Source organism: Microcaecilia unicolor, chromosome 3 (genome assembly GCF_901765095.1).
Source record: "Microcaecilia unicolor chromosome 3, aMicUni1.1, whole genome shotgun sequence".
Classification (NCBI taxonomy): domain Eukaryota; kingdom Metazoa; phylum Chordata; class Amphibia; order Gymnophiona; family Siphonopidae; genus Microcaecilia; species Microcaecilia unicolor.
In genome coordinates, this window is record NC_044033.1 from 12,298,976 (window position 1) to 12,325,741 (window position 26,766).

A 26,766-nucleotide genomic window follows, 5' to 3' on the forward strand; every position below is an offset into this window, starting at 1 on the left:
ACTCGTTTGTATTCCGTTTTCATTACCTGCTACCGCCGTCGGAAAATACTGTTTAGTGCATGCCACGGTTTACTACTTGTTCGTTAATGGCTTGTTATTGGCTCGTGGGGTGATAGTATCCGAGGACCTGAAGGCGACGAAACAGTGTGACAAGGCGGTGGCCGTAGCTAGAAGATTGCTAGGCTGTATAGGGAGAGGTGTGACCAGCAGAAGGGAGGTTTTAATGCCCCTGTATAAGACGTTGGTGAGGCCCCACCTAGAGTACTGTGTTCAGTTTTGGAGGCCGTACCTTGCGAAGGATGTCAAAAAAATGGAAGCGGTGCAAAGAAAAGCTACGAGGATGGTATGGGATTTGCGTTCCAAAACGTATGAAGAGAGACTTGCTGACCTGAACATGTACACCCTGGAGGAAAGGAGGAACAGGGGTGATATGATACAGACGTTCAAATATTTGATAGGTATTAATCCGCAAACGAATCTTTTCCGGAGATGGAAAGGCGGTAGAACGAGAGGACATGAAATGAGATTGAAGGGGGGCAGACTCAGAAAAGATGTCAGGAAGTATTTTTTCACGGAGAGGGTGGTGGACGCTTGGAATGCCCTCCCGCGGGAGGTGGTGGAGATGAAAACGGTAACAGAGTTCAAACATGCGTGGGATATGCATAGAGGAATCCTGTGCAGAAGGAATGGATCCTCAGAAGCTTAGCTGCAGGTGGGGGGAAGAGGGGTTGGTGGTTGAGAGGCTAGGATGGGGGAGGGCAGACTTTTATACGGTCTGTGCCAGAGCCGGTGATGGGAGGCGGGACTGGTGGTTGGGAGGCGGGAAATACTGCTGGGCAGACTTATATGGTCTGTGCCCTGAAAAGGACAGGTACAAATTCAAGGTAAGGTATACACATATGAGTTTGTCTTGGGCAGACTGGATGGACCGTGCAGGTCTTTTTCTGCCGTCATCTACTATGTTACTATGTTAAAGTTTAGTGCATCTGGCCCAGAGCCAGCTCCTATGGTTGCACAGGGTACACCGGTACCTGGCGTTAGGACAATGCATGCTATCAGCTTAATCTCAAAAGTGTCTGAAGAAGCAGCTATCCCAGAAACCTCCAGAAGCTCTGAGTCATGAGACAGCTGTCTTCCTGCCCTTTTCCGGGGATGGAATTAAAAGTGTTTCTAGCGGCTCTCTCTCGCTCTCTTTTGAGGGCCTTTTTCAGTTTCCCTAGCAGTGCTGGGCTCCGTGGGGAAGGAACTGAAGGAATTGTAAAATGTCATACAGCAGCTTGGACATCAGGAGTCTCTTCTGAACACAATTAGTGGACAGCTGTGCTCTTGCCGGCCTGGTAACTGGAGTGACCTGCGGAGGCTGGAGGGGTGCAGAACTTTTTGTGTGTCTCATTGATCAATGACCACCTCCCTGCCGCAACCTGACAGTCCATCCTTTCAGGAATCCCTCAGCAGCAAGCTCAGGCTTTGTCCTGTGTGTGGAGCAGAAAGAATCCCCCCCCCCAATAACCACACACCCCCAATGTCCCAAAGCTGCCTGTACTCCAAACCCTTTTCATTTATCATTCATTAGTGTCTCTAGAGGTGTTGTTAACCTCTCTGCCTCCACTGTACATCTTTACAAAATAATACTCTCTTTTCTTTCTGCTAATCCTGGGTGGGAGTATAAAACAAGATGAACCCCCCACCCCCAAAGTATAGAAGGAACTCCGGATAGATACATTATTATTAAGGAATGAAGAAGTAGCCTAAGGGTTAGTGCAGTGGCCTGTGAGCCAAGGGAATTGAGTTCAGTTCCCACTGCAGTTTCTTATGACTCTGGGCAAGTACCTGTATTTAATATATAAACTACTTTGATTGTAACCACAGAAAGGTAGAATATCAAATCCCCTCCCCTTCCCCCGGGCCCGGCCATAAGCATTGCTAAGGGGTGGCACAAATGCAAACCAGCATTAAATTCTTCCCCCCCCCCCCCCACCTCCGGCACACTATCTCTCTCGTCTTTCCCTCCTCCCCTCTGCAGTGTTCCCACCAGGGTTGCCATCTAAAAAAAAAAATTCCCACACAAAACCGCCCAAAACCCGCCCAAAAACCGCACACACCCCACCCCCGACGTCATCAACCCCGCCCCTTCCGTCATCACCCCCACCCCCACCATCATCAACCCCCACCCCTTCCGTCATCACCCCCGCCCCGCCGTCATCAGCCCCGCCCCTTCCGTCATCACCCCCGCCCCTGCCGTCATCGCCCTGCCCAATACGTCAACTAACCCTGCCCAAAACGTCACAAACCCCGCCTCTGTCACCATTAGCCCCACCCCCACCCGCACAGAAAAAACAAAACGAGCCCAAAAAACCGCAACCCGCCACGGGCAAAAGTTTCCCACAGCGGGTTGCGGAAAACCGCCCATCTGGCAACCCTGGTTCCCACATGCTGGCAGCATCAAACAGTGTTGCCAGTTACTCGGTCCCCAAACCTGCCCAAAAAGTTCACACCCCGCCCCTGCCGTCATCAACCCCGCCCCCGCCGTCATCAACCCCGCCCCTGCCGTCATCAGCTCCACCCCCGCCGCCATCAACCCCACCTCCTCCATCATCAACCCCGCCCAAAAAGTCATCAAACCCCGCCCAAAACATCATTAGCCCCGCCCCCGCAGCCTGAAAAACTGCACAAAAGAACAGCGGAAAACCCCCCAAAATAGCCCAAAAAACCACGACCCGCAGCGGACAAAAATTTCCCGCAGCGGGTTGTGGAAAACCGCCCAATTGGGTGGGAAAACCGCCCACAACCGTGGCATCAAAAAAGAAAGCAATCTGCCTCCGGCTGGCCTCGGAAGTGTTTCCTCTCTTTGTCCTGCCTCCTCTGACACAACTTCCTGTGTCCACATAGGCAGGACACACAGCCGAGGCCAGCTAGAGGTAAGTTGATTCTTTTGCTAGCAGCCTGAAGGAACACTGCCGAGGGGAGGAGGAAAAGACAACAGAGATATTGAACTGGGTGAGGGGGCAGTGCCAGTATTGGGCAGGCAGGATGCGATGGAAGTGGCAGTGAGCACACGGGAGGGGGGTGGCGGCAGTAGCAGGTGGGGGGGGGGGCAGTGTTTTCTTTGGGTGGGCCCGGCTTTGTCTCTCGGCAGCCCTGCCTTTTCCTTTCCTAGTCAGCAGTTTCTGTCTTAAGATTAAAGATAGTAAATAGAAATATAATAAAACAGAAGAAAGCAAAATAAAGTTAATACCTTTTTTATTGGACATTTTAACTAGCCTTTGAAGGTGGTGGGGCAGTTCTGCACGATGGCATCTACAAAATGGCGCGATCATGAGGCAGGTTTAGTGCCACTTCTGAAACAGCACTGAGGCACGTGTAACCCGTTACAGATGTAGGTGTGACCACTTACGCCAAGACAATGGCCTGGTGCCAAGTAGCCACATCTTAACGGCGCCATGCAACGAACACAACTAATTGTATTATAAAAGCCACGACCTGCTCTGCCCACTTTCACTATGCACCTTGCATGCCAATTTTACAGAATAGTGCCAAGCAATTAACACTCATTTGTGCCAATTAATGGTGCCAATCCTATGCCTAGGTTGCCTCTGCTTTATAAACATGTGGTGTGAAACTGGCACCTAACTTTAAGTGCAGCTTACAGAGCTGCCTTTAATACCATAGTAATATAGTAGCTGACGGCAGATAAAGACCTTACAGTCCATCCAATCTGCCCAGACTCCAGACCGCCCTTATCCCCTTATCCTAGTCAGTTAACGCTTGGTGGTGAGGGGGATAATCGTTGCACTATCCAGATAAGCGCTGCTGAGTGTCCAAGAATGGACCCGCTCAGTACCTTTCCTATCCGGTTAAACCCTTCTGAATATCAACCCCTAACCCTAAGTGGAAGATTTTAGGGTCAACAGCAAAAAGAAAATTTTTGCCTTTTAAGCACTGTGAATTACCACTGTTAAAGACAGTGAGAAGGAACTCTGTTCATTCAATTCCGTTCTTCAATGCGAATGCCAGTTCCCACCACGGAAATCCAGTCTACTCCAGTTCACCATCTTTCAGCCAACCCCAGTCTGCCCAGTTTATTTGTGAGCCTCCTGTGTGGGATAACGTCAAAAGCTTTACTAAAATTCAAGTACACTGCATGCAGTGCACCCCCCCCCCCCCCCAATTTAATTTTCTGCTCATGCAACTGGAAAACATTACTCAGGCTTGTTCAAGTTCAGTCCTCAAAGGCTGCAAGTGGACCACGTTTTGAGGGTAACCAAAATCAATATGTATGAGAGAGATCTCCACAGAATTACTGCTTATTTATTTCTATTCCGTTTTCAATAAGGCACATAATAACATTCACAACATCAGTAATACATAAAACACACAATCACTACAATAGTAGACTGGAGGAGTGGCCTAGTGGTTAGAGCACCGGTCTTGACATCCAGAGGTGCTTCCTTCAAATTCCAATCCCCCTCCTTGTGATCTTGAGCAAGTCAACTAACACTCTATTGCCTCAGGTACAAACTTAGATTGTGAGCCCTCCTGGGACAGAGAAATATCCAGTGTACCTGAATGTAACTCACCTTGAGCTACTACTGAAAAAGGTGTCAGCAAAATCTAAATAAATATATGGAATGTTGCTACTATTGAAGATTCTATATGGAATGTTGCCACTTTTTGAGATTCTGGAATGTTGCTACTATTTGAGATTCTAGATGGAATGTTGCTGAGTGGAGGAGTGGCCCAGTGGTTAGAGCACCGGTCTTGACATCCAGAGGTGCTTCCTTCAAATTCCAATCCCCCTCCTTGTGATCTTGGGCAAGTCAACTAACACTCTATTGCCTCAGGTACAAAATTAGATTGTGAGCCCTCCTGGGACAGAGAAATATCCAGTGTACCTGAATGTAACTCACCTTGAGCTACTACTGAAAAAGGGGCAAGCAAAATCCAAATAAATAAATAAAATATCCAAACTAACATCTGCAAAGCTCATAAACAAATTCACATCTGCTTAAAAATCACATCTGGATGTTATGGGCATACAAATTTCTTTCATTCATATTGACATGCAGCAGGAAATGTTTATCCACTCCTACCCTAGCTGAGATAATATTTAACCATCTCTCTGACCTACTACTACTACTTATCATTTCTAAAGCGCTACTAGACGTAGGCAGCGCTGTACGCTTGAACATGAAGAGACAGTCCCTGCTTGACAGAGCTTACACTCTGATTAGGACAGACAAACAGGACAAACAAACAGGACACAGGGTAGCAAGATTCCAAAATCTGCAAGAGTAGCAAGATTCCGGTACCCAAAGAATAGCAAGATTCCGGAATCCCAAAGACTACTACTACTACTACTTATCATTTCTAAAGCGCTACTAGATGTACACAGTGCTGTACACTTGAACATGAAGAGACAGTCCCTGCTCGACAGAGCTTACAATCTAATTAGAATAGACAAACAGGACAAATAAGGGATAAGGACAAAGGGTAGCAAGATTCCGGAATGCAAAGAATAGCAAGATTCCGGAATGCCAAAGACTACTACTACTACTTATCATTTCTAAAGCGCTACTAGACGTAGGCAGCGCTGTATGCTTGAACATGAAGAGACAGTCCCTGCTCCACAGAGCTTACAATCTCATGTGCAACTTTCTTTAAATCAGTCACTTTACTTTCTAACCCCTCTTACTCTCTTACCTATCTATATGTTCCATCTTCCCTTATACCCTACACTGTCAATTAAAATGTTCTCTTATGTATTGTGATGACATTGTAAGTAGTATACTATGCCATACTTTGCATTGTTGTTTGAACATTTTTACTGCTGAAATTGTCTGTTGCTTATGTTTGACTTATTCTTACTGTACACCGGCCTTGGCTGAATTCCTTCAAAAAGGCGGTAAATAAATCCTAATAAATAGAAATAAATTAGGGGTATCCTGAAAACCCTCGCCTCTTTGCAGCCCTGGAGGACCGAGGAGAAGCGGCCTTCAGTCATGGAAACTTTATAAGCTAAGGTCTCGCTGGCAGCTCTCGTGTCAAACCCTCTCCTTTAGTGCAAAGCCTGTGAATACCTTTCACTTGTAGACTTTGCATCAGATTTCGAAGAGAAAAGGGAGACTTTTCCACCTGCTTTCTGTGTGTTGGAATGTTAATAGAAAGAAAACATGCAAATGCAGTCTCCATGCATTATATACTAATTCTGCCCAAAACATGCCCCTGGGGATGACTCCCTCACCTGAGCCTAAAACTACCCCTGAATATTTAGCTAGTTTCAGAGAGTTGATTTGCACAGACAAATTGCTGTGTACTGATAGAAACAGCTTTGAAAAATGGCTTTCTCCATGCCAGAGGCACAATTCCAGGAAAGGGGGTGTAGCAGAGAGCCAAATGCTCTTTCCTTTGCATTTGAAGGAAGAACATTCTGGGCACCAGGTTCCAGAGAAAGTGCCAATCAAACTTGAATTGATCTGTTCTGAAAAATGGCTTAATTACATCTGAGTTTGAGCTTTCAGCGTTTGGAGGATCTTCCTCCCCAGACAGGTCCACAACAAGGAGCATGTGGAACAGCAGTGAGTGGGTTACCTCCCCCAGGCACCTACTAGAGGCTTAGCCCCCTATTCAAGGGGCTAAGGAAAGAGGGTAAGGAGGGAAAATCAGCGCATGGCTTGCCAGTTGGATTGGCAGCTGTTCTCAGTTGCACTACAGGAGATAGAACTGCTCCCCTATTACGTGGACTGATCAGAGGTGACCCGCCTGGTCCATAGTTACACCTCTAAGGCGCAGAGAGAGGTCCAGGCAAAAAGCTTGTGTTAGAGCCATGTGCTAATGGCTGACCGTACAACAGGGTTAGTGCAGTGGAACATGGAATGTTGCTACTATTTGAGATTCTGTTGCTACTATTTGAGATTCTACATGGATTGTTACTAGTGGAGGAGTAGCCTAGTGTTTAGTGCAGTGGAACATGGAATGTTGCTGCTATTTGAGATTCTACATGGAATGTTGCTACTATTTGAGGATTCAACAGGGAATGTTGCTAGTGGAGGAGTAGCCTAATGGTTAAGGCAGTGGAACATGGAATGTTGCTACTATTTGAGATTCTACATGGAATGTTGCTACTATTTGAGGATTCAACAGGGAATGTTGCTAGTGGAGGAGTAGCCTAATGGTTAAGGCAGTGGAACATGGAATGTTGCTACTATTTGAGATTCTACATGGAATGTTGCTACTATTTGAGGATTCAACAGGGAATGTTGCTAGTGGAGGAGTAGCCTAATGGTTAAGGCATTGGATCATGGAATGTTGCTACTATTTGAGATTCTACATGGAATGTTGCTACTATTTGAGGATTCAACAGGGAATGTTGCTAGTGGAGGAGTAGCCTAATGGTTAAGGCAGTGGAACATGGAATGTTGCTACTATTTGAGATTCTACATGGAATGTTGCTACTATTTGAGGATTCAACAGGGAATGTTGCTAGTGGAGGAGTAGCCTAGTGGTTAGGGCAGTGGAACATGGAATATTGCTACTATTTGAGATTCTACATGGAATGTTGCTACTATTTGAGGATTCAACAGGGAATGTTGCTAGTGGAGGAGTAGCCTAGTGGTTAAGGCAGTGGAACATGGAATGTTGCTACTATTTGAGATTCTACATGGAATGTTGCTACTATTTGAGGATTCTACATGGAATGTTGCTACTATTTGAGGATTCAACAGGGAATGTTGCTACTAGAGGAGTAGCCTAGTGGTTAGTGCAGCCTCGTGAACTGGGTTCGATTCCCAGTGCAGCTCCTTGTGACTCTGGGCAAGTCACTTAACTCTCCATTGCCCCAGGTACAAAATAAGTACCTGTATATAGTCCCTTTCCCTTATATCATCTGTTTCAAAACACTGTTGTAGGCCATGTTCCCTACTCATACCACACACACTGCAAACATCCCTCAAAAGACCTTTGATGGATTGTCCCAGATAGAACATTTGCAGCAGAGCCGTCAGGGCAGGCTGGGTCACTCCTGCTTTGGCCTTCTGCTAGGTGCCCTTAATGCCAGCGGTAGATTGAGTGTCAGGCTGAGACATAGGGAAAGACAAGTCAGAGATGTCTGATGAGTTGGGGTAGAGACAGGGCCATTTTGGCCACTCTAGGAAAACCTTTGGCCTTGTATCCTTCCTAATTAACTTTTAGGCTCCTTGGCTCCCCTCCCAACAATAATGATCACCATAACACCATAATAATCTGGGTAGATGGATTATTTGAAAACTGACTCTGCTGGTGAAAAAACCTTCCCTTTCTTTGATTTTGCGTACAGCTGTTCTTTGCCACCCCCAGAAGCTACAGCCCTAGGAGACTGCCTAGTCCTGTCTAATGGTTAGACTGGGCCAGGGTAGAGGCAGCTGTGGTTCACTCTGCACCAGATTTGCCCATCCCATCTTGCAATGGTCAGACATCCTAACACAGTAGTAACATAGTAGATGATGGCAGATAAAGACCTTCACGGTCCATCCAGTCTACCCAATAAGATAAACTCATTACATACGGTGTGTGATACTTCATATGCACACCTGATCTTGATTTGTCCTTGCCATTTTCAGGGCATAGACCATAGAAGTCTGCCCAGCGGTGTCCTTGTTCTAAAATTTCTGAAGTTATTGTCGAAGTCCCTGAAGACCTTTACTGTGCAGAAGGAATGGATCCTCAGGAGCTTAGTCAAGATCGGGAGGCGGGGCTGGTGGTTGGGAGGCGGGGATAGTGCTGGGCAGACTTATACGGTCTGTGCCAGAGCCGGTGGTGGGAGGCGGGGATAGTGCTGGGCAGACTTATACGGTCTGTGCCAGAGCCGGTGGTTGGGAGGCGGGGATAGTGCTGGGCAGACTTATACGGTCTGTGCCAGAGCCGGTGGTGGGAGGCGGGGATAGTGCTGGGCAGACTTATACGGTCTGTGCCAGAGCCGGTGGTTGGGAGGCGGGGATAGTGCTGGGCAGACTTATACGGTCTGTGCCAGAGCTGGTGGTGGGAGGCGGGGCTGGTGGTTGGAAGGCAGGGATAGTGCTGGGCAGACTTATACGGTCTGTGCCAGAGCCGGTGGTTGGGAGGCGGGGCTGGTGGTTGGGAGGCGGGGCTGGTGGTGGGCAGACTTATACAGTCTGTGCCAGAGCTGATGGTTGGGAGGCGGGGATAGTGCTGGGCAGACTTATACGGTCTGTGCCCTGAAGTGCACAGGAACAAATCAAAGTAGGGTATACACAAAAAGTAGTACATATGAGTTATCTTGTTGGGCAGACTGGATGGACCGTGCAGGTCGTTTTCTGCCGTCATCTACTATGTTACTCTGTTACTCCATCCCATCCAAATCTATTCAGCCATGATCAGGACACAGACCTTAGAAGCCTGCCCAGCGCTGGCCTTGTTCTCCAACTTCTGAAGCTGAATCTGTCTAACCTGCAGTTCGGATTTCTCTCGCATGGCACCAGCACATGAAGTCCCGCACAGTTCTCTACCATAAAACCTCCTAATGAAGCTGCGACACAGCATGGTGGAAACTCCCACGAAGCTGCATTTAACATATCTGAAAAATGATTCCAGTCTGCAGGTGCTGAAGAAATAAACAAGTCATATAAATATGCATGGATATATTTTTATGTGCCTCATGGCCAACCAAGCCTCTGAATTTACAGGGTTTAATTACGGAATCTGCGTAGCTGTGTCAGCCAGTCACTACAGCAGCGAGAAATGGCCTTACCTCATTCCTACAGAGCAGACAACAGTTTCAGGGGAAGGAAACATATAGCACTAGCCATGACATTGCCTCTGCTTTGGAACATTAATACCATGCGCCACTCGGAAACTCCCCAAGTTTGGGAAAATGTCTGCAGCGCTTGGCCTATTTGTCTGCAAAGTCTTGACACACACGGGGTCAGACCAATGGTCCATCTAGCCCAGTATCCTTCGCCCAACAGTTCGTCTGCAGCGTATCTCCTCTGTGAACTGAAACTGCCTCTGTGGCATTTTGCTGTTTGACCCCCTTCAAGCTACTGTGACGCTATCAAGATTTTCTCCAGTGTAAAAGCGTAAACAGCATCACTCTCTTGTCTGTTGCTGAATTACTTCCAGCCTCTTTTGTTTGACAGAGAAGCTGGTTAAGAACAGAAGATTTTGGCTCAAGAGTTCCGAGTCCTGTCATATTGATGGTCTATACTGTGGTTTAAACTGCAGCCAATCACCCAGTGTTGGAACTATACTGAATGTCTTCTTAACGTACCGTTCTCCCCGGTCCTACCTTTATGTTTCAATCTTTTTTATTGAAGGTAACACAAAACACCAAATCCAGTTCGCAAAGTGAAACACAAGTACAAAATATCCTCCATACAATTTTTTTTACATTTTCTCCCCACCCCCCCCTCCCCCTCCCTCTACCATCTCAGACCTCACTCTGATTTTATGGTTTCAGTAGTCGTTGAGCCCGTAAAAACGGGCTAGTAAAGGAAGGGGGGGTTGAAAGCCCGCCCCCTCCCCCCCGGAGTCCCCTCCGCCAGCCCTCCACCCGGCCCGGGTACCTGGCTTCACTATTCAAACCGCCGGAACGCAGCACACAGCTCATCTGAGCTGCCGTCGTCGGCCTTCCTTCTTCTCTGCGTGTGTTCCGCCCTCGTGTGACGTAACGTCAGCGAGGGCGGGACACAGGCAGGTAAGGAGCTGTGTGCTGCGTTCCGGCGGTTTGAATAGTGAAGCCAGGTACCCGGGCCGGGTGGAGTGTGGGTGGGTGGGGGGGAGCGGTAGCAGCAAGCCTTGGAGGGGGGGAGCGGTGACGACGGCGGTTCCCTCACTCGCAGGTGCGCAGGTTCCCTCTCTGTCACGCCCCCGTCATCACGTATTGCGCATTTGCGAGTGAGTACGCCTCTTGCCATTTATATGTTTGATGTTTCATGTTCCAGCATGGTATATTCCTCATATTTTGCCTTCTCTCCCCCACTTCCTCCCAATCCAACCCCCCCTTTCTACCCTCACTCTCCCTTTCTACCCCTCCCTCTTTTTATCCCCTTGGACTTGTACTCTTATAATCCAAGAGAACCTTCCCCCCCCCCCCCCTCCCGGGGATGACTGTTAATTAAACAGTATGTATCCTAGAAAGCCAATAGATTGCTCCAAGAACTGCATGTTATGTCTAATTGAGGAGCAAACTGCGTCCTCTGGGGCTGAGCACCCTCAGATAGGGATCCCAGATCTGTGTGAAACGTGTGAGTTGTTCCGCCTTCGCCTCCCACCTCGCCAGCAGGTGTACCTGGTTCCTCCAATGCCAGTATGCTGGTGGTTCCAAGACCGTCCAATACTGTAGTATAGTTTTCCCCGGTCCTACCTTTAAAGGCGCACCTCTGGTGATCTAGTGACATCTGCGGGGGGGGGGGGGGGGGGGGGAAACACATGTTCTTTCCTGCCTGTTGTGCTGCCGCTATTCCTCCTACCCAGCACCGCCGTACTTTAAAATCGGCGGCCGAGACTCCCTGGGGAAGTCTTGTGAGACTTTCAAGACCTGCGAGACTACCGTGGGAAGTCTCGGCCGCTGTTTTAAAAACACGGCGGCGCCAGCAGGTGGAAGAAAAGTGACAGCGCAGCAGGCAGGAAAGAACATGCTTCCCCCCCCCCCCCCCCCCCCCCCCCCCCCCCGCGCAGAGACCATCAAAACACTAGTGCCCTTCAGGTAGGACTGGGGCAGTTGGCTGCGGCGATAGGGGGTGCTGGGCAGTGGCCGGGCAAGGGGCCCACACCACTCTCAGTCCGCCCCTGACAGGAAGTACCTGCTCTCACGTTTAACCCTGGGGCCGTGCCAGTGGTTGTGCAGCGGTGAGAGCAAAACACATTCTCATCGCTGTGAAAGACCCATCTCTTTAACAAGGCATACTACAAAGATCAACCAATGTGAATATACACAACCCCTCCACATATATTCAGAACTGTCTTACTATATCTGCTTGTTATACTATTCTGTCTCTTATTATAATGTTACCCAAGATCCTTCTGTACCAGTAATTGTATATTTTCTAACTGTATTTCCACTGGTCATTATGAATTGTAAGCCACATTGAGCCTGCAAAGAGGTGGGAAAATGTGGGATACAAACGCAATAAATAAATAAATAAATAAAGTTGAGTTGGTGAGGCAGGGTTTTAGCGCCTTTTAGCCTCGGGGTCCTAAGCCATTTTGTTACACCAGACTAACAGGGCTACTCCTTTTAAAGTCAGTACCAGAGCCAGAAACTCAGAACACAATTCAGTTAATACTCTTCAAGACCCACCAGCTAGGAAACACAGAAGCATCCTTGTGACTGGGCTTGCCGAGAAGACCCGACAGGCCGAATACAGACAGAGGAGGTGGCAGGAACCGCTTCCCATTACAAGAATTGCTTTAGATCAGGTATTTGTTTTTTCACCTGGCACTGCCACCTTGCCAGGATTTCTTTCTCCTGCATCTTGGGAATGAGATCTGCGTTTCAATAGTGCGCTCTGTGCATATCAGCTCCATATAGACAGCCATGTTACTGCACTGAGAGAGAACGCTGTCCTCTCTTGGGAGCTGGACATGAAAATCAAGGGACCAGCCAAAGTCAAGAGCCCCCAGCTGCACTACGGACAACAGCAAACCCTAAAGCCATGCTAATAGTGCTCGGTCATATGCAGGGCCGCCGATTAGGCCGGGCCCGAGGCAAGGCCACCCCGCCTCCGCCCCCTCCCGCTGCCGCCCCCCCCCCCGTCGCTGCAGTCTGCGGTCTCACCTGCCTGCCTCCTCGCCTCCAGGCCCCCTGCATTCAAAGCGGCAGTCACAGATCGCCTCTCATCAGTTCTGGACACAGGGAGGGAAGGCCCGAAGGGAGGCGATCTGTGACTGCCGCTTCAAATGCAGGGGGCCCGGAGCCGAGGAGCCAGGCAGGTGAGACAGGGGACTGCAGCGCCGGTGCCCTGACCCCAGCGCTGGGCCCCCCTTGGAGGCCCGGGCCCGGGGAATTTTGTCCCCCCTGCCCCCCCTCTCGGCGGCCTTGGTCATATGGCTTCAGCAAGTTACGGGGCTCAACAAGAAGAACCATCAAGCTCTGTTTCTCTGTCGGCAGTGTTAACAGTACACCCAGTTGCCAAGAACCACAGTCTGACATTGTGTTACTTTAATCTTCACATTCAGGTGCTACCTGTAGTTTAAACACATCTTAATTTGTACAAAAGTGACTCATTAAGGGTCTTGAAGAGTCCCAGGTAGGTATCATTGAACTCACATCACCAGCAAACTGACTTCTGCCAAGGGCAGGTGTCAAGGGAGGTGAACGAGGGCCCTAAGCCTACCCAAAGCTGATAGAGACACAACATGTGGTTAGTTTTGGGGCCCCCTTTCAAGTTTGTGACCTGGATCTCAGCACACCTAACACCAGCCCTAACACAACTCTTCAGGGGTCCGCCTCCTCCCGGGACACTCTCAACGGGCAAGGAGCTCACAAAGGGAGTGTGCAGGTACCCCCTAAAAATTCAGATGTCCTGCGAGAGAGTCTGAATAGAAGAGTGCATGTCCACGGAGCTTGCAGAGCCACTCCGACTCAGCCGTGGACAATAACCAATAAAACCTATAAACTCAAGGGGCAAAGTTGTACTCCAGTTCTAAACCAAAGTCATTTGAGATTGAGCCTCCCACAACACGAATCCATCTCCTTCTGGCCAGCGTACTTCCATCACCTCTCTCACACTGCAGAGGCCCCATTCTTAACAGTTGACAGGACCCAATAGCAGAACTCATGTAATCAGATGAACCCAACTCCATGTCATTGTACTGGGCAGGGAGGTACTGAGGAACCCTAAGACCAGACAACACAGGCAACGGAACAGGGTGGGCCATTAGGTCCATGAATCTGTCAATAGTTTGCCCAACGCTGCACTGGCAATTAAAGAGCTTGGGAGCAGGGCCAGAGATTGGTTTGTTCAACCTCTCTAAAGAAAAATGTGTTCTGCCACCCCTGCCGAACGGATGAGAAGAATCAGAAAACATGAACTGACCTAAACTGCCGTGCGGTGGCGGCCCACCCAACAGCGTCGCACCTGCGAAGTGGCTGGTGGGAACCCCAAGGCTCCAGTAGCTGAAGACTCCTGGCGTCTCTGTCTCCCCTCCCCAAAGGTGGGCATCTCTCAACCCCCTCCTTCAAACACTTTAGTTATTCACAAACAGTGACTCGTAAGTGCAGCTGACCCAGTCCCAGAGTCTTTCCTTTGATATGGTCCCACCTCTGCGGAAACAGGACGTTGCATCAGAGAGAAAGTTCTGGAAACAGTGCAGAAGCATATGAGTCGCTGCTCAGGGCTGGTGAAGAACTGAAGTGTTTGAAAGGTACAGGGGGAGAGGGCTGAGAAATGATAGATTGTCTTCAGTGGAGGGAGGCGAGGGTGAGGTTCTTGTGCCCACCCACTTTGGGCTCAGGCTCATCCGCAGTGGTGTCTGGCTATGACATTGCTGTCATGGTGAGCAGACCTCAGTGCTGTGTGCCGCTTTCCCACCAAACACAAACATGGCACCTTTCTTTACACAAACCCCTGCCCTCCTGGATCAGGTCACCTAACTTTAAATTCCAGAGAAGTATGGGTGCCCTTCCCGTTCCGTTCAAACTGTGCACTCACTTTTGTGTGAGCGCAAACTCAGTCCTTGAGTTGGCTCCAGCTCCGTTCACAGACATGCAATCCAGAATGAGTTAACCCCCTGAACGTAAGGTTACTTGAACCAGGCTTAAAGTGAACCTCAATGCCGTTGACCTGCATACCCCTACAATGACTGGCAATATTACCGGCAAAGGCTGGGGGGCGTACGCCTGCAGGCACTCACCGATGTGCTTCCCGTACATGTGATAGTAAAAGGAGATGCAGTAGGATGTTTTATAGGACGGGGATTTGGCGGTGATGTTGTACAGGGGACTGATCAGCCGTGCCTTGTCTCCTTGCACTCGCGGCCGGGAAGCTTCAATGAACATGTAGTAACCTGGCGAGAAAGAAAGAGGGAGGAAAGCAAATGAGGGAGAAGGTCTTTTCAAAGCTTTCTGAGAAAAGATTGCAAGCCGCAGGGGGCACCGGGCTGCCAATCCGACAGGCACGGACACATCTATGCACACCCAGGCTTCCGTGGCTCTTGCAATCGACTGAGCCACAGGGGCTAATACAGAGGCTGCTGGATACTACTGTAGTAATGATTAAATAGGAAAACAGCACCTGGTACAGTCTAAAATCAGCGTTACAGTGCACAATATAATATTAATAAGACATAAGACATCTAGCCCGTCTCCGACAGTGGCCCATCCAGGTCACAATCACCCGACAAGATCTACGGAGCAAAGCATTTTGTACTGCTTGTCCCAGGAATAGTGGAATTTTCCCCTACGTTCATTTAATAACATTCTATGGCCTGTAGTGACCAGTACTGGGGATTTTCTGTGAGTACAGCTGGCTGGTTCAGTGGCAGTGGTGCACAGGGCCATGTGGAAGCTCAGGGCTTAAATTCCCAGCCCCAGCTCCTGCTCCCCAGACTGACCATGGCTGGAGATGTTGTGGAGGTTTTTGGCTCCACGGCAACATCCACTGGCTGGAGTTAAGGAGCACATCCACTGGGTTACAGTTGGAGCTGCAACCTGTGCACACCCCCTCCCTCTGATAGAACTGTTATTGAAATGGAGGTGGGGAGGTTATATAACAGCAGAAAAACTCAAGGCAGTTGCACATGAAAGCTTGTGGTTCTGTAGGCCAACAGACTGTTTCTGAGTGAGCTGGAAGCCTGGAGGTAAGGGCCAGGTAAAAAAAAAAAAATTATATATATATATATATATATATATATATATATATATATATATATATATATATATACTGATTGGTTCTGGGAAATTGAACTGCACGACATCTAATATAATAAAACGCACCGTGAACGTTCTGAAGCCAACGTTCTGTGAAGCCGGAAACTTGAAGCCGGAAGCTTCAAGCTGAAGCCTTGAAGCCTTGAAGCCATCTGACGTCACTCCCAGTGAAGCCTTCAAGCCAGCCAGCCGTCTCTGCCCCGCCCTCGCCTCAAACCAAACAAATCGGGAAGCGAAGCGTCAGGGAAGGAGGCGGCGCTCCCGACGTAAAGCTAGACGTCGGGAGCGCCGCCTCCTTCCCTGACGCTTCGCTGCACGAACCGCCACGGAGGTAAAGTTAAAACGAAGAAGAAAAAAAAAAAAAGGAAGCATGGATGCGAACGGGGGGGGGGATGCATGGATGCGAAGGGGGGGCATGGATGCGAGGCATGGATGCGAAGGGGGGGGGGGGAGAAGAGGGCGGGCCAGGCTGGGACATGGGAGAGAGAGTAGCATGGATGCGAGGGGGGGTCATGGAAGGGCAAGAGGGGACTTGCTGGAAAAGGATGAATGGAGGCGGCAGGGGACAGAGGAGCATGGATGGGCATGGATTGGGAGGGCACGACTCAGGGACAGAGGGGAATTGCTGGAAAAGGATGAATGGAGGCGGCAGGGGACAGAGGAGCATGGATGGGTATGGATTAGGAGGGCAGGGCACAGGGAGAGAGGGGAATTACTAGAAATGGATGAATGGAGGGGGCAGGGGAAAGAGGGGCATGGATTGGGAGGGCAGGACTCAGGGAGAGAGGGAAATTGCTGGATAGGGAAAAATGGAGGGGCCAGGTGACAGATGAGCATGGATGGGCATGGATTGGAAGGGGCAGGACACAGGGAGAGGGGAATTGCTGGATAGGGATGAATGGATGGGACAGATGGGCATGGATGGATATGGATTGCACAGCAGGCCTCAGGCATAGAGGGGAAATGCAGGATAGGGAAAAATGGAGGGGCCAGGTGACAGAGGAGCATGGATGGGCATGGATTGGAAGGGCAGGACTCAGGGAGAGGGGAATTGCTGGATAGGGATGAATGGAGGGGACAGATGGGCATGGATGGATATGGATTGCACAGCAGGCCTCAGGCAGAGAGGGGAAATGCTGGATAGGAAAAAATGGAGGGGCCAGGTGACAGATGAGCATGGATGGGCATGGATTGGAAGGGCAGGACTCAGGGAGAGGGGAATTGCTGGATAGGGATGAATGGAGGGGACAGATGGGCATGGATGGATATGGATTGCAGAGCAGGCCTCAGGCAGAGAGGGGAAATGCTGGATAGGGAAAAAATGGAGGGGCCAAGTGACAGAGGAGCATGGATGGGCATGGATTGGAAGGGCAGGACTCAGGGAGAGGGGAATTGCTGCATAGGGATGAATGGAGGGCACAGATGGGCATGGATGGATATGGATTGCAGGGCAGGCCTCAGGCAGAGAGGGGAAATGCTGGATAGGGATGAATGGAGGGGGCAGGTGACAGACAAACATGGATGGCCATGGATTGGGAGGGCACGACTCAGGGACAGAGGGGAATTGCTGGAAAAGGATGAATGGAGGGGGCAGGGGACAGATGGCCATGGATTGGGAGGGCACGGCTCACACACACACTCGCTTGGTGTCATACACTCACTCTCACAGAGAATCTGTGTCTCACACACACACTCTCTCTCTTGCCCACACACACACACTCTCTCACACTGTGTCTCACATACAGACTTGCACACACTCTCATTCTCACACACACTCTCTCACAAACACACTCACACCCAGACTCACTCTCTCTCACACACTCACACTTTCACTCTGACTCTCAAACAGTCACTCTCACATACACTCTCCCAAACATACACACTCCAAGGAAAACCTTGCTAGCGCCCGTTTCATTTGTGTCAGAAACGGGCCTTTTTTACTAGTATCATAATAAGTGAATCTGGGAAACTGATCTCAAGGATAACGCCTGACGGTGGTTACCCCTGGGGAACCAATCCCCAGGGCTACAGTGTCACAGTAATTGACTTTAGGAAACTGAACCCCAACACACAGCATCACAGTGACTGACCCTGGGGAACTGACCCCTAGGATACAGAGAGACATATTTTCAGAGCACTTAGACTTAGCAACCTATGGAATTTTGTTAAGTCTAAGTACTTAAAAAATGAGCCCTAGAGTCACAGTGACTGACCCTGGGGAATCAACCCCCCAGGTTACGGTGTCATACTGACTGATTCTGGGGAACTGAACCCCTGGACACAGTATCACAGTGACTGAGCCTGGGGAACTGACTACCAAGATACAGCATGGCAGGGACTGAAGGGCTGACCCCCAGGATACAACATGACAATGAGGGGCTGACCCCAAGAATACAGCATGACAGTGACCTCTTTTTTTATGGGAAGGAGATGGGATTTGAGATACTGGTTTACATATTATATACAGGTAATTTCTCTGTTAGTACATAAGTATTGCCATACTGGGAAAGACCAAAGGTCCATCGAGCCCAGCATCCTGTTTCCAACAGTGGCCAATCCAGGTCACAAATACCCGGCAAGATCCCAAAAATGTACAAAACATTTTATACTGCTTATCCCAGAAATAGTGGATTTTCCCCAAGTCCATTTAATAACGGTCTATGGACTTTTCCTTGAGGAAGCCGTCCAAACCTTTTTTAAACTCCGCTAAGCTAACCGCCTTTACCACATTCTCTGGCAACGAATTCCAGAGTTTAATTACACGTTGAGTGAAGAAAACTTTTCTCCGATTCGTTTTAAATTTACTACATTGTAGCTTCATCACATGCCCCCTAGTCCTAGTATTTTTGGAAAGCGTGAACAGATGCTTCATATCTACCTGTTCAATTCCACTCATTATTTTATAGACCTCTATCATATCTCTCCTCAGCCGCCTTTTCTCCAAGCTGAAGAGCCCTAGCCACTTTAGCCTTTCCTCATAGGGAAGTCATCCCAACCCCTTTATCATTTTCGTCGCCCTTCTCTGCACCTTTTCCAATTCCACTATATCTTTTTTGAGATGCGGCGACCAGAATTGAACACAATATTCGAGGTGCGGTTGCACCATGGAGCAATACAAAGGCATTATAACATCCTCATGTTCTTAGTAAGCTCACAATTTAAGTTTTTTTTTCTCTCAAAGGATTGGATCCCTTTACCAAAAAGCTGGGTTTGCAACTAGACACCAGAATCTTAATTTGTGATGGGGGAGGGAATGGAGAGGGGATAACGGACGAAGGGAGCTCTACAGAGGGATTTGGAGAGATTATGGAGAGACAAAACATACGACCGCATCAAAGAAAAACAAATAGCTCTTAGTGCAAAATAAATTAAATTTTAATACGTTAAAAAGCTTGTTCCAGATATTAAGCATTCAGTTCTGTGTCCGCCAGAAAAAAAGATATCTCAGGAACGAAGGGAGACAACATTAATTGCTGTCAGCTTCCCTGTTTTATGCTTCTCCTCAGTGTTCCCGAGAGTGGAATATAAACGAGACGGAACTGTGAAAAGACGACCAGCTCGCCAGAGCCAGGAGTGTGACGGAGGATTACTCCCAGCTCTGACTCCCACACATTAAACCCACTTTCCATCCAACATTTAACAGGAAAGCCAAGATTGACAAACTCGGGGTTTATATGGGACTAAGACTTATTCTGTAACTGGGGCCTACTGTCACCAGGGTTAGGCCTTGACCCGTGAGCGTAAGAGCTCTCCTTTCATACTCTGTAGCAAGGTTATCATTACCACCATTCAATACAACCAGAAAGTAGTGCAAAGTGCCAGCAGCCCATGCTTCTCTCTGCAATATTTTGCTTTCTGGCTCACATAACAAGAGAATAAGATTCAAGGGACTAGAAAGAGGAAGCTTGTGCTTGGAGCAGGAGTTCTCAACAAGGCCGCAAACAGGCCTAGCTTCCTGCATTTCCACAATGACCACCTTGACCTCAATGTGGCCAAAACAGAACTTCTTGACCTTTCTCTCAGATTAAATTTCCCCTCCTTCTCTCTCTTGCTATCTTTCTGGATGACACTTTCAAGCTCCCAGTCCCTTTTTTCTTCTGGTCCACCCCTTGTGAGAGCTCTGAATGGAGGGCGGCCTCAGATCAATTAAACAAGGGCTGATGAACAGACATGCGAGTGTGTTGTTATTAGGAAACTGTAGGGAAGGCTGAATCTCCCAGTTCCCTCACTGGCTGTGTCTCCAGCCTATGTGGAGTGGCCTAGTGGTTAAAGCACTGGTCTTGCAATGCAGAGGTGGCTGGTTCAAATCCCACTACTGCTCCTTGTCTTGGGCAAGTCACTTAACTCTCCATTGCCTCAGGAACAAACTTAGATTATGAGCCCTCCTGGGACAGAGAAATATCCAGTGTACCTGAATGTAACTCACCTTGAACTACTAGTTGTGAGCAAAAATCTAAATAAAATCTATGTACATGGTGACATTTTCATCCAGAGTAGAGGACTGATCATTAGATATTAGCGTGAAATTCCCAAGCATGCCTTAAAAGTGTGCTTCCAAGGGACAGTCTGAAGGTCAGTGCTACAAGAGCCCCCAGATTGACCTTGGCTGGCAAGGTGACTAAAGAACTGGATAAAGGACAGGCGCTAATGTAATCTACTTGGATTTCAGCAAAGTCTTTGATACGGTTCTTTACAGAAGACTCTTGAAGAAGCTGAGAGGGCTGAACTTAGGACCTAAAGTGGTGAACCGGATTGGAAACTGGTTAACCGAAAGGCGACAGAAGGTGGTGGTAAATTGAATTCACTTGGAAGAAAGGACGGTGAGTAGGGGAGTGCCTCAAGGGTCGATAAGTGGTGAACCGAATTGGAAACTGGTTAACCGAAAGGAGACAGAAGGTGGTGGTAAATTGAATTCACTTGGAAGAAAGGACGGTGAGTAGGGGAGTGCCTCAGGGGTCGATAAGTGGTGAACCGAATTGGAAACTGGTTAACCGAAAGGAGACAGAAGGTGGTGGTAAATTGAATTCACTTGGAAGAAAAGACGGTGAGTAGGGGAGTGCCTCAAGGGTCGATAAGTGGTGAACCGAATTGGAAACTGGTTAACCGAAAGGCGACAGAAGGTGGTGGTAAATTGAATTCACTTGGAAGAAAGGACGGTGAGTAGGGGAGTGCCTCAAGGGTCGATAAGTGGTGAACTGAATTGGAAACTGGTTAACCGAAAGGCGACAGAAGGTGGTGGTAAATTGAATTCACTTGGAAGAAAGGACGGTGAGTAGGGGAGTGCCTCAGGGGTCGATACTGGGGCCAATTCTATTTAATACATTTGTGAGAGACACTGCTGAAGGGTTAGAAGGAAAAGTTTGCCTTCTTGCGGATGACATGAAGACAGCCAATAGAGTGAATACCTCGGAGGGAGTAGAAACTATGACAAGAGATCTCCAAAAATTAGAAGAATGGTCTGGTAGTTAAAATGTAATGAGAAGAAGTACAGCATGATGCACTTGGGTGCAGAAATCCAAAAGACGTGTTCCAGATAGGAGGAGAGAGATTGATAAGCACAGCTCAGGAGAGGGACCTTGGTGTGCAGGGCCGTGCCAACACAGTAAGCGCGGTAAGCGCCACAGGGGGGCGCCTGCCTTAAAGGGCGCCGAGCCGTCGAGCTGTATTAAAAAAAAAAAACCTTACTCCTCCACTCCATCCCCGATTCCCCAGCGCTTTAAATTTACCTTGCTCCGCCTCCGACGTCTGCGCAGCGTCAGTGAAAGCGCTGCCTGTCTGACGTCTCTCCACCAGCCTTCCCTTCGCTCGTTTGTTCCCTCTGTGTCCCGCCCTCAAGGAAGTGACGTCAGAAGAAGGCAGGACAAAACGAGCGAAGGGAAGGCTGGGGGAGAGACGTCAGACAGGCAGCGCTTTCACTGACGCTGCGCAGACGTCGGAGCCGGAGAGAGGTAAATTTAAAGCGCCGGGGAATCGGGGATGGAGCGGAAGAGTAAGGTTTTTTTTTTCAGCCCCCTTAGGAATGCCACTGGGGCTGTCTTTAGTGCTTTCCGGAAGTTTAGATGGTCTAGTGTAGTTTTTACTGCTTTTGGCAGTGCGTTCCATAGTTGTGCGCTTAAGTAGGAAAAGCTGGATGCATAGGTGGATTTATATTTGAGTCCTTTGTTGCTTGGGTAGTGGAGGTTTAGGTATGATCCTGTCGATTTTGTGGTGTTTCTGGTTGGACTGGACTCATACTTTTTGATTTACCTCAACAGTCGCTGTAAAAAAGAAGGAGAAAGCTCTTAGCGGTTGCTTTGTTTGGATTATAGAAACTCCCTTGGGACTGAAAGCTGAACTGATGTACAACCCAGTGGCGTAGCTACTATGGGGCCATGGGGGCCTGGGCCCCCATAGATTTGGCCCTGTACCCCCCTGCCCTCTCAACCCCCCCTCCCGCCGCCAACCCGAAGTCTTCTTCCTTCGTTTTGTTTCTGAGTCTGAAGTCCTGCACGTTGTACGTGCAGGACGTCAGACTCAGAAGCAAAACGAAGGAAGAAGACTTCGGCTGGCGGGGGTTGGGGTCCCCCACCAGCAAAGGTAGCAGACAGCGACGGCAGGTTGAAGGCGGGGGGGGGGGGGGGGGGGGTTGAGAGGGTTGACGGCGGGGGGGGGGGGTCACAGTTGGTGTTGGTGGTGCTGGCGTGGCGGGGGGGGGGGGTGTCGGCAATGGCGGCGGAGGGGGGGGGTCGGCGGCATCGGGGGGGGGGCTAAAATGTGCCCCCTCACCTCAGGCACTGGACCCCCCTCCCGCTGAAGTCTGGCTACGCCCCACAACCACATAAGGCTAGAGCTCATCCGGGACTCAGAGCTCAACCTGCGGTGGTTCTCAAAGGGGGAGGAGGGGGCCTGGCCGTTGTTTAGAGAGCAAAGAATCCTGGAAAGAAAGATAACGGGGTTTAACTGATTAGCCTGGAGGACTTGTTGCACAGAAGAAGTTATTTGACAAAGGACTGCATTTTGGATTTTTGATGAACTGATTAGAGGAATAAAGCCAGATCCAATGCTGTAACATGGGTGTACCTAGCAGCCATGCTGTGACGGATGCTTCAGGTTTATATTAAATTCCCACACAGCACACACTGTTGATTATCCTGGATGAATGATCATGACGGAGCTTCACCCTGTGACTCTACTTTGCAATTTATAGGCCCCTCTGATGTGTGAGGTCCAGTGGCGTACCAAGGGGGGGGGGGGGCAGTGGGAGCGGTCCGCCCCGGGTGCACGCCGCTGGGGGGGGGGGGGGGTGCCGTGCGCCGGACAGCGTAGTTCGTTTCCATGCTCCCTCTCCCTCTGTTCCGGGGCAGAGGGAGCATGGAAACGAACGACGCTGACCGGCGCGCGGCACTCCTCCCCCCAGTGGCGTGCACCTGGGGGGTTCCTTCGCTGGGGGGGTCGCGCTGCACCGGGGGGGGGGGGAGCGGGGCGCATCGGCGATCTGCCCCGGATGTCAGCCCCTCTAGGAACGCCACTGGTGAGGTCCCAACGTTTTGGAACATCTGAGTCAATGGACCTATTGACCTGAGTCAATGGACCTATAAGGGAAACTTGCCAGGTGCCCTTGGCCTGGATTGGCCGCTGTCGTGGATAGGATGCTGGGCTCAATGGACCCTTGGTCTTTTCCCAGTGTGGCATTACTTATGTACTTATTTTGGGGTACAGTGTCTCTTGCTGGTTCTCAAGCACAGTGCGAGGAATCGCCTTTCGACTAGAATACGCTCCACGTCGGAAGAGTCGCAGTTCTGAGAGATGCGGTCTTAGTGAAAAGGGTGCTAGGAAGAACATCAGGAGTTCTGGGCTGCATCAGACCCAGCACGTTTAAATGAGAAAGTCCTTTTCCTAGACAGTATATCGTACGGCTCAGCGTGCTGGCTCAGAGATGCATCACTCGCTCTTCCTTCCGCTCTAAAAGGAACTTTCTCAGCTAATAAACTGCAGCCGCACTGCAGGGAAATAAAAACTGCAAAAATATTCAGATCGTCTAAGCAACAGATGATTCAAAGCTACAGTCGGCCTAAATCAGGGCTGCTGAAATCCCAGGTGTTGAGTTGCTATGGCAATCGGTATTTCCTGCCTGGCAACTCAGCCCACAAGGGACCAAGCAAGCCCAGGCTTACACACTGGAAGAGAAGTGATTTCCCGCCCTGAGGGCAGGAGAGAAAGCAGTGGCTTTAGCCAGTAGGGATTTTTCTGATGGGCCTGGTGTTAACATGGGTGGGGCATTGGACAGTGTGAATGCTGAAATGCCTTCAGTTCTCCTCTCACTGCCTCTTACTAGGTGGGCCTGATTGCAAAGTGGAGAGGCCATGGCCCATGCAGGTCCATCCATGGCTACACCTTTGAGCAGAAGTGGCACCTGGTCTTGCCCATACGTGTATTTATTTATTTATTTATTTATTTATTATTACATTTGTACCCCGCGCTTTCCCACTCAAAGCAGGCTCAATGCGGCTTACATAGTAATAGGGATTACAGGATTTTGACAAGAAAATAAACGTTAAATATAACAGAATAACCAAAATGAAAGGTAGGTAGAGAAGGACAGGGGTGAAGGAGTAGGAGAGGTGCAAGAACGGGTAGAAGAGGCAGGAGGGGGATGGGTACAGGATAAGCAAATGGAATTTTGGTTGGAAAGATAGTCAAGGTCATTGCTGTTGTCTCCTGGATATGTTTGGGTCATTAGGTTAGTCTTGCTTGAAGAGATGGGTTTTCAGTGATTTCCGGAAGGGTAGACAGCCACTGATTGATCTTATAGGTCTTGGGAGGGCATTCCAGAGTTGGCTACCTAAGAAGGAGAAATTGGATCCATAATATATATATCTGAGCCCTTTGCAATTGGGGTAATGTAGATTGAGGTAAGTTCGTGAAGTTTCGGACATGTTTCAGGTGGGAAGGTCAATCAGTTTAAACATATAGCTCGGAGATTCACCGTGGATGATCTTATAGATTAAAGTATGGACCTTGAAGTTGATACGTTCTCTTGATAGGAGAAAAAGGTAGAGAAGCAGTTTTCTGTCCTGTGGGCAGAAAAGGAGGTAGTTCCTGGCCTATCCGTGGGAGGGACTGTAGCTCTTGAACCCCTGTGAAGGACAGGAAGTGGCTTCCAGAGCTGTGACAGAAAATATAGAAGACATAGCAGCTGTACACTCAGCCCCACTCATGAGCGGTGAAGCATCTCCCAACCTCATGGATAGGATGAAAAGTGGCTGCCTGCCTGATAGGTGGAAGAGGAAGTGGCTCCTTGAACTGTGGACAGGAGGAGAAGCAACTTCCAATACAGCAGACCATCGAAAAAGCTGCTCCCAACCCCTAGGTAACTGTGAACAGGAGGGGAAGCAGCTTCCGACCTCACAGCTGAGAGACAAAGTAGTGCCTGTCTCAGCTTCATGTCTGGAAGGGGAATACTGGGCTTGATGGACCTTCGATCTCTCCCAGTATGGCAACGCTTATGTCCCCAACAAGACCAGGCCCCCACCTCCTTTTCCAAAGACCTTCTCTCCTACCCCTTCCCATTGACCTTTTCTGCTCCAGTATGCCCCCTTCCCCTCTTTGCTGGAGTCCTTTACGATCTTTTCTTATGAATGACAAACTAACTGCATCGGGAACAGGTTGTAAAGGAACTTAGCCAGGATGACTTTGCGCCTAACCATGTTAGCTGCCACCAACATGTCTCCAGAGCCAGACTCCAGTTTGTCATGGAATTCATGCACAGAAGGAAACCATTCCAGAAAGGGCTATTACAGCCTAACCCTAATAACATCATATAGACTACGGCACTTTCAGTGCACGAAATGGAAGGTCCCTTTGCCAGGAGAGACACTGAATGCAAAGAGTGGCTTGTTGGATCAATGGATATATCAGGAAATTTCAGAGATGCACGCTGCTCTGGTTAAATTAATTTTTTCGGACAGAACAAAACAAGAGCTTTTCATTTTATGAATGCAGGATGAACAACACAACCCCTTCGGACAATGCCCATGGAAAGTGAGTCTGTAATTAAACTCTGGAATTCATTGCCAGAGAATTAGCTTAGTGGGGTTTAAAAAAGGTCTGGATGGCTTCCTAAAGGAAAAGTCCATAGACCATTATTAAATTGACTTAGGGAAAATCCACTGCTTATTTCTGGGATAAGCAGCCTAAAATGTATTGAACTTTTTCGGAATCTTGCCAGGTATTTGTGACCTGGATTGGCCACTGTTGGAAACAGGATGCTGGGCTTGATGGACCTCTGGTCTGTCCCATTGTGGCAACACTTATGTACTTATGTGCTTGGGATTCTGAATGGAATCTTTCTACTCTTTGGGGTTCCACATGGAATGTTGCTACACTTTGAAATTCTGCATGGAATCTTGTTATTCTTTAGAATTCTAGAATCTTGCTATTCTTTGGGGTTCTACATGGAATGTTGCTACTATTGGGTACTTGTGACCTGGATTGGCCACTGTTGGAAACAGGATGCTGGGCTCGATGGACCTTTGGTCTGTTCCAGTGTGGCAATACTTATGTACTTATGTGCTTGGGATTCTGAATGGAATCTTTCTACTCTTTGGGGTTCCACATGGAATGTTGCTACACTTTGAAATTCTGCATGGAATCTTGTTATTCTTTAGAATTCTAGAATCTTGGTACTCTTTGGGGTTCTACATGGAATGTTGCTATTGTTTGGGTTTCTGCCAGGGAATTGTGACCTGGATTGGCCACTGTTGGAAACAGGATGCTGGGCTTGATGGACCTTTGGTCTGTCCCAGTGTGGCAACACTTATGTACTTATGTGCTTGGGATTCTGAATGGAATCTTTCTACTCTTTGGGGTTCCACATGGAATGTTGCTACACTTTGAAATTCTGCATGGAATCTTGTTATTCTTTA

At 49.0% G+C, this 26,766-nt stretch overlaps 1 protein-coding gene across 1 annotated transcript in view; it reads right to left on the reverse strand.

The window, feature by feature from the left end:
• LOC115467379 (MAM domain-containing glycosylphosphatidylinositol anchor protein 1-like) overlaps nt 1-26,766 on the reverse strand; it is a 137,199-nt gene that overhangs the window by 86,203 nt on the left and 24,230 nt on the right. Inside the window, exon 5 of the mRNA XM_030199252.1 lies at nt 14,848-15,000. Within this exon, the coding sequence (XP_030055112.1) occupies nt 14,848-15,000 (153 nt within the window). The remainder of the gene's footprint in view (nt 1-14,847; nt 15,001-26,766) is intronic.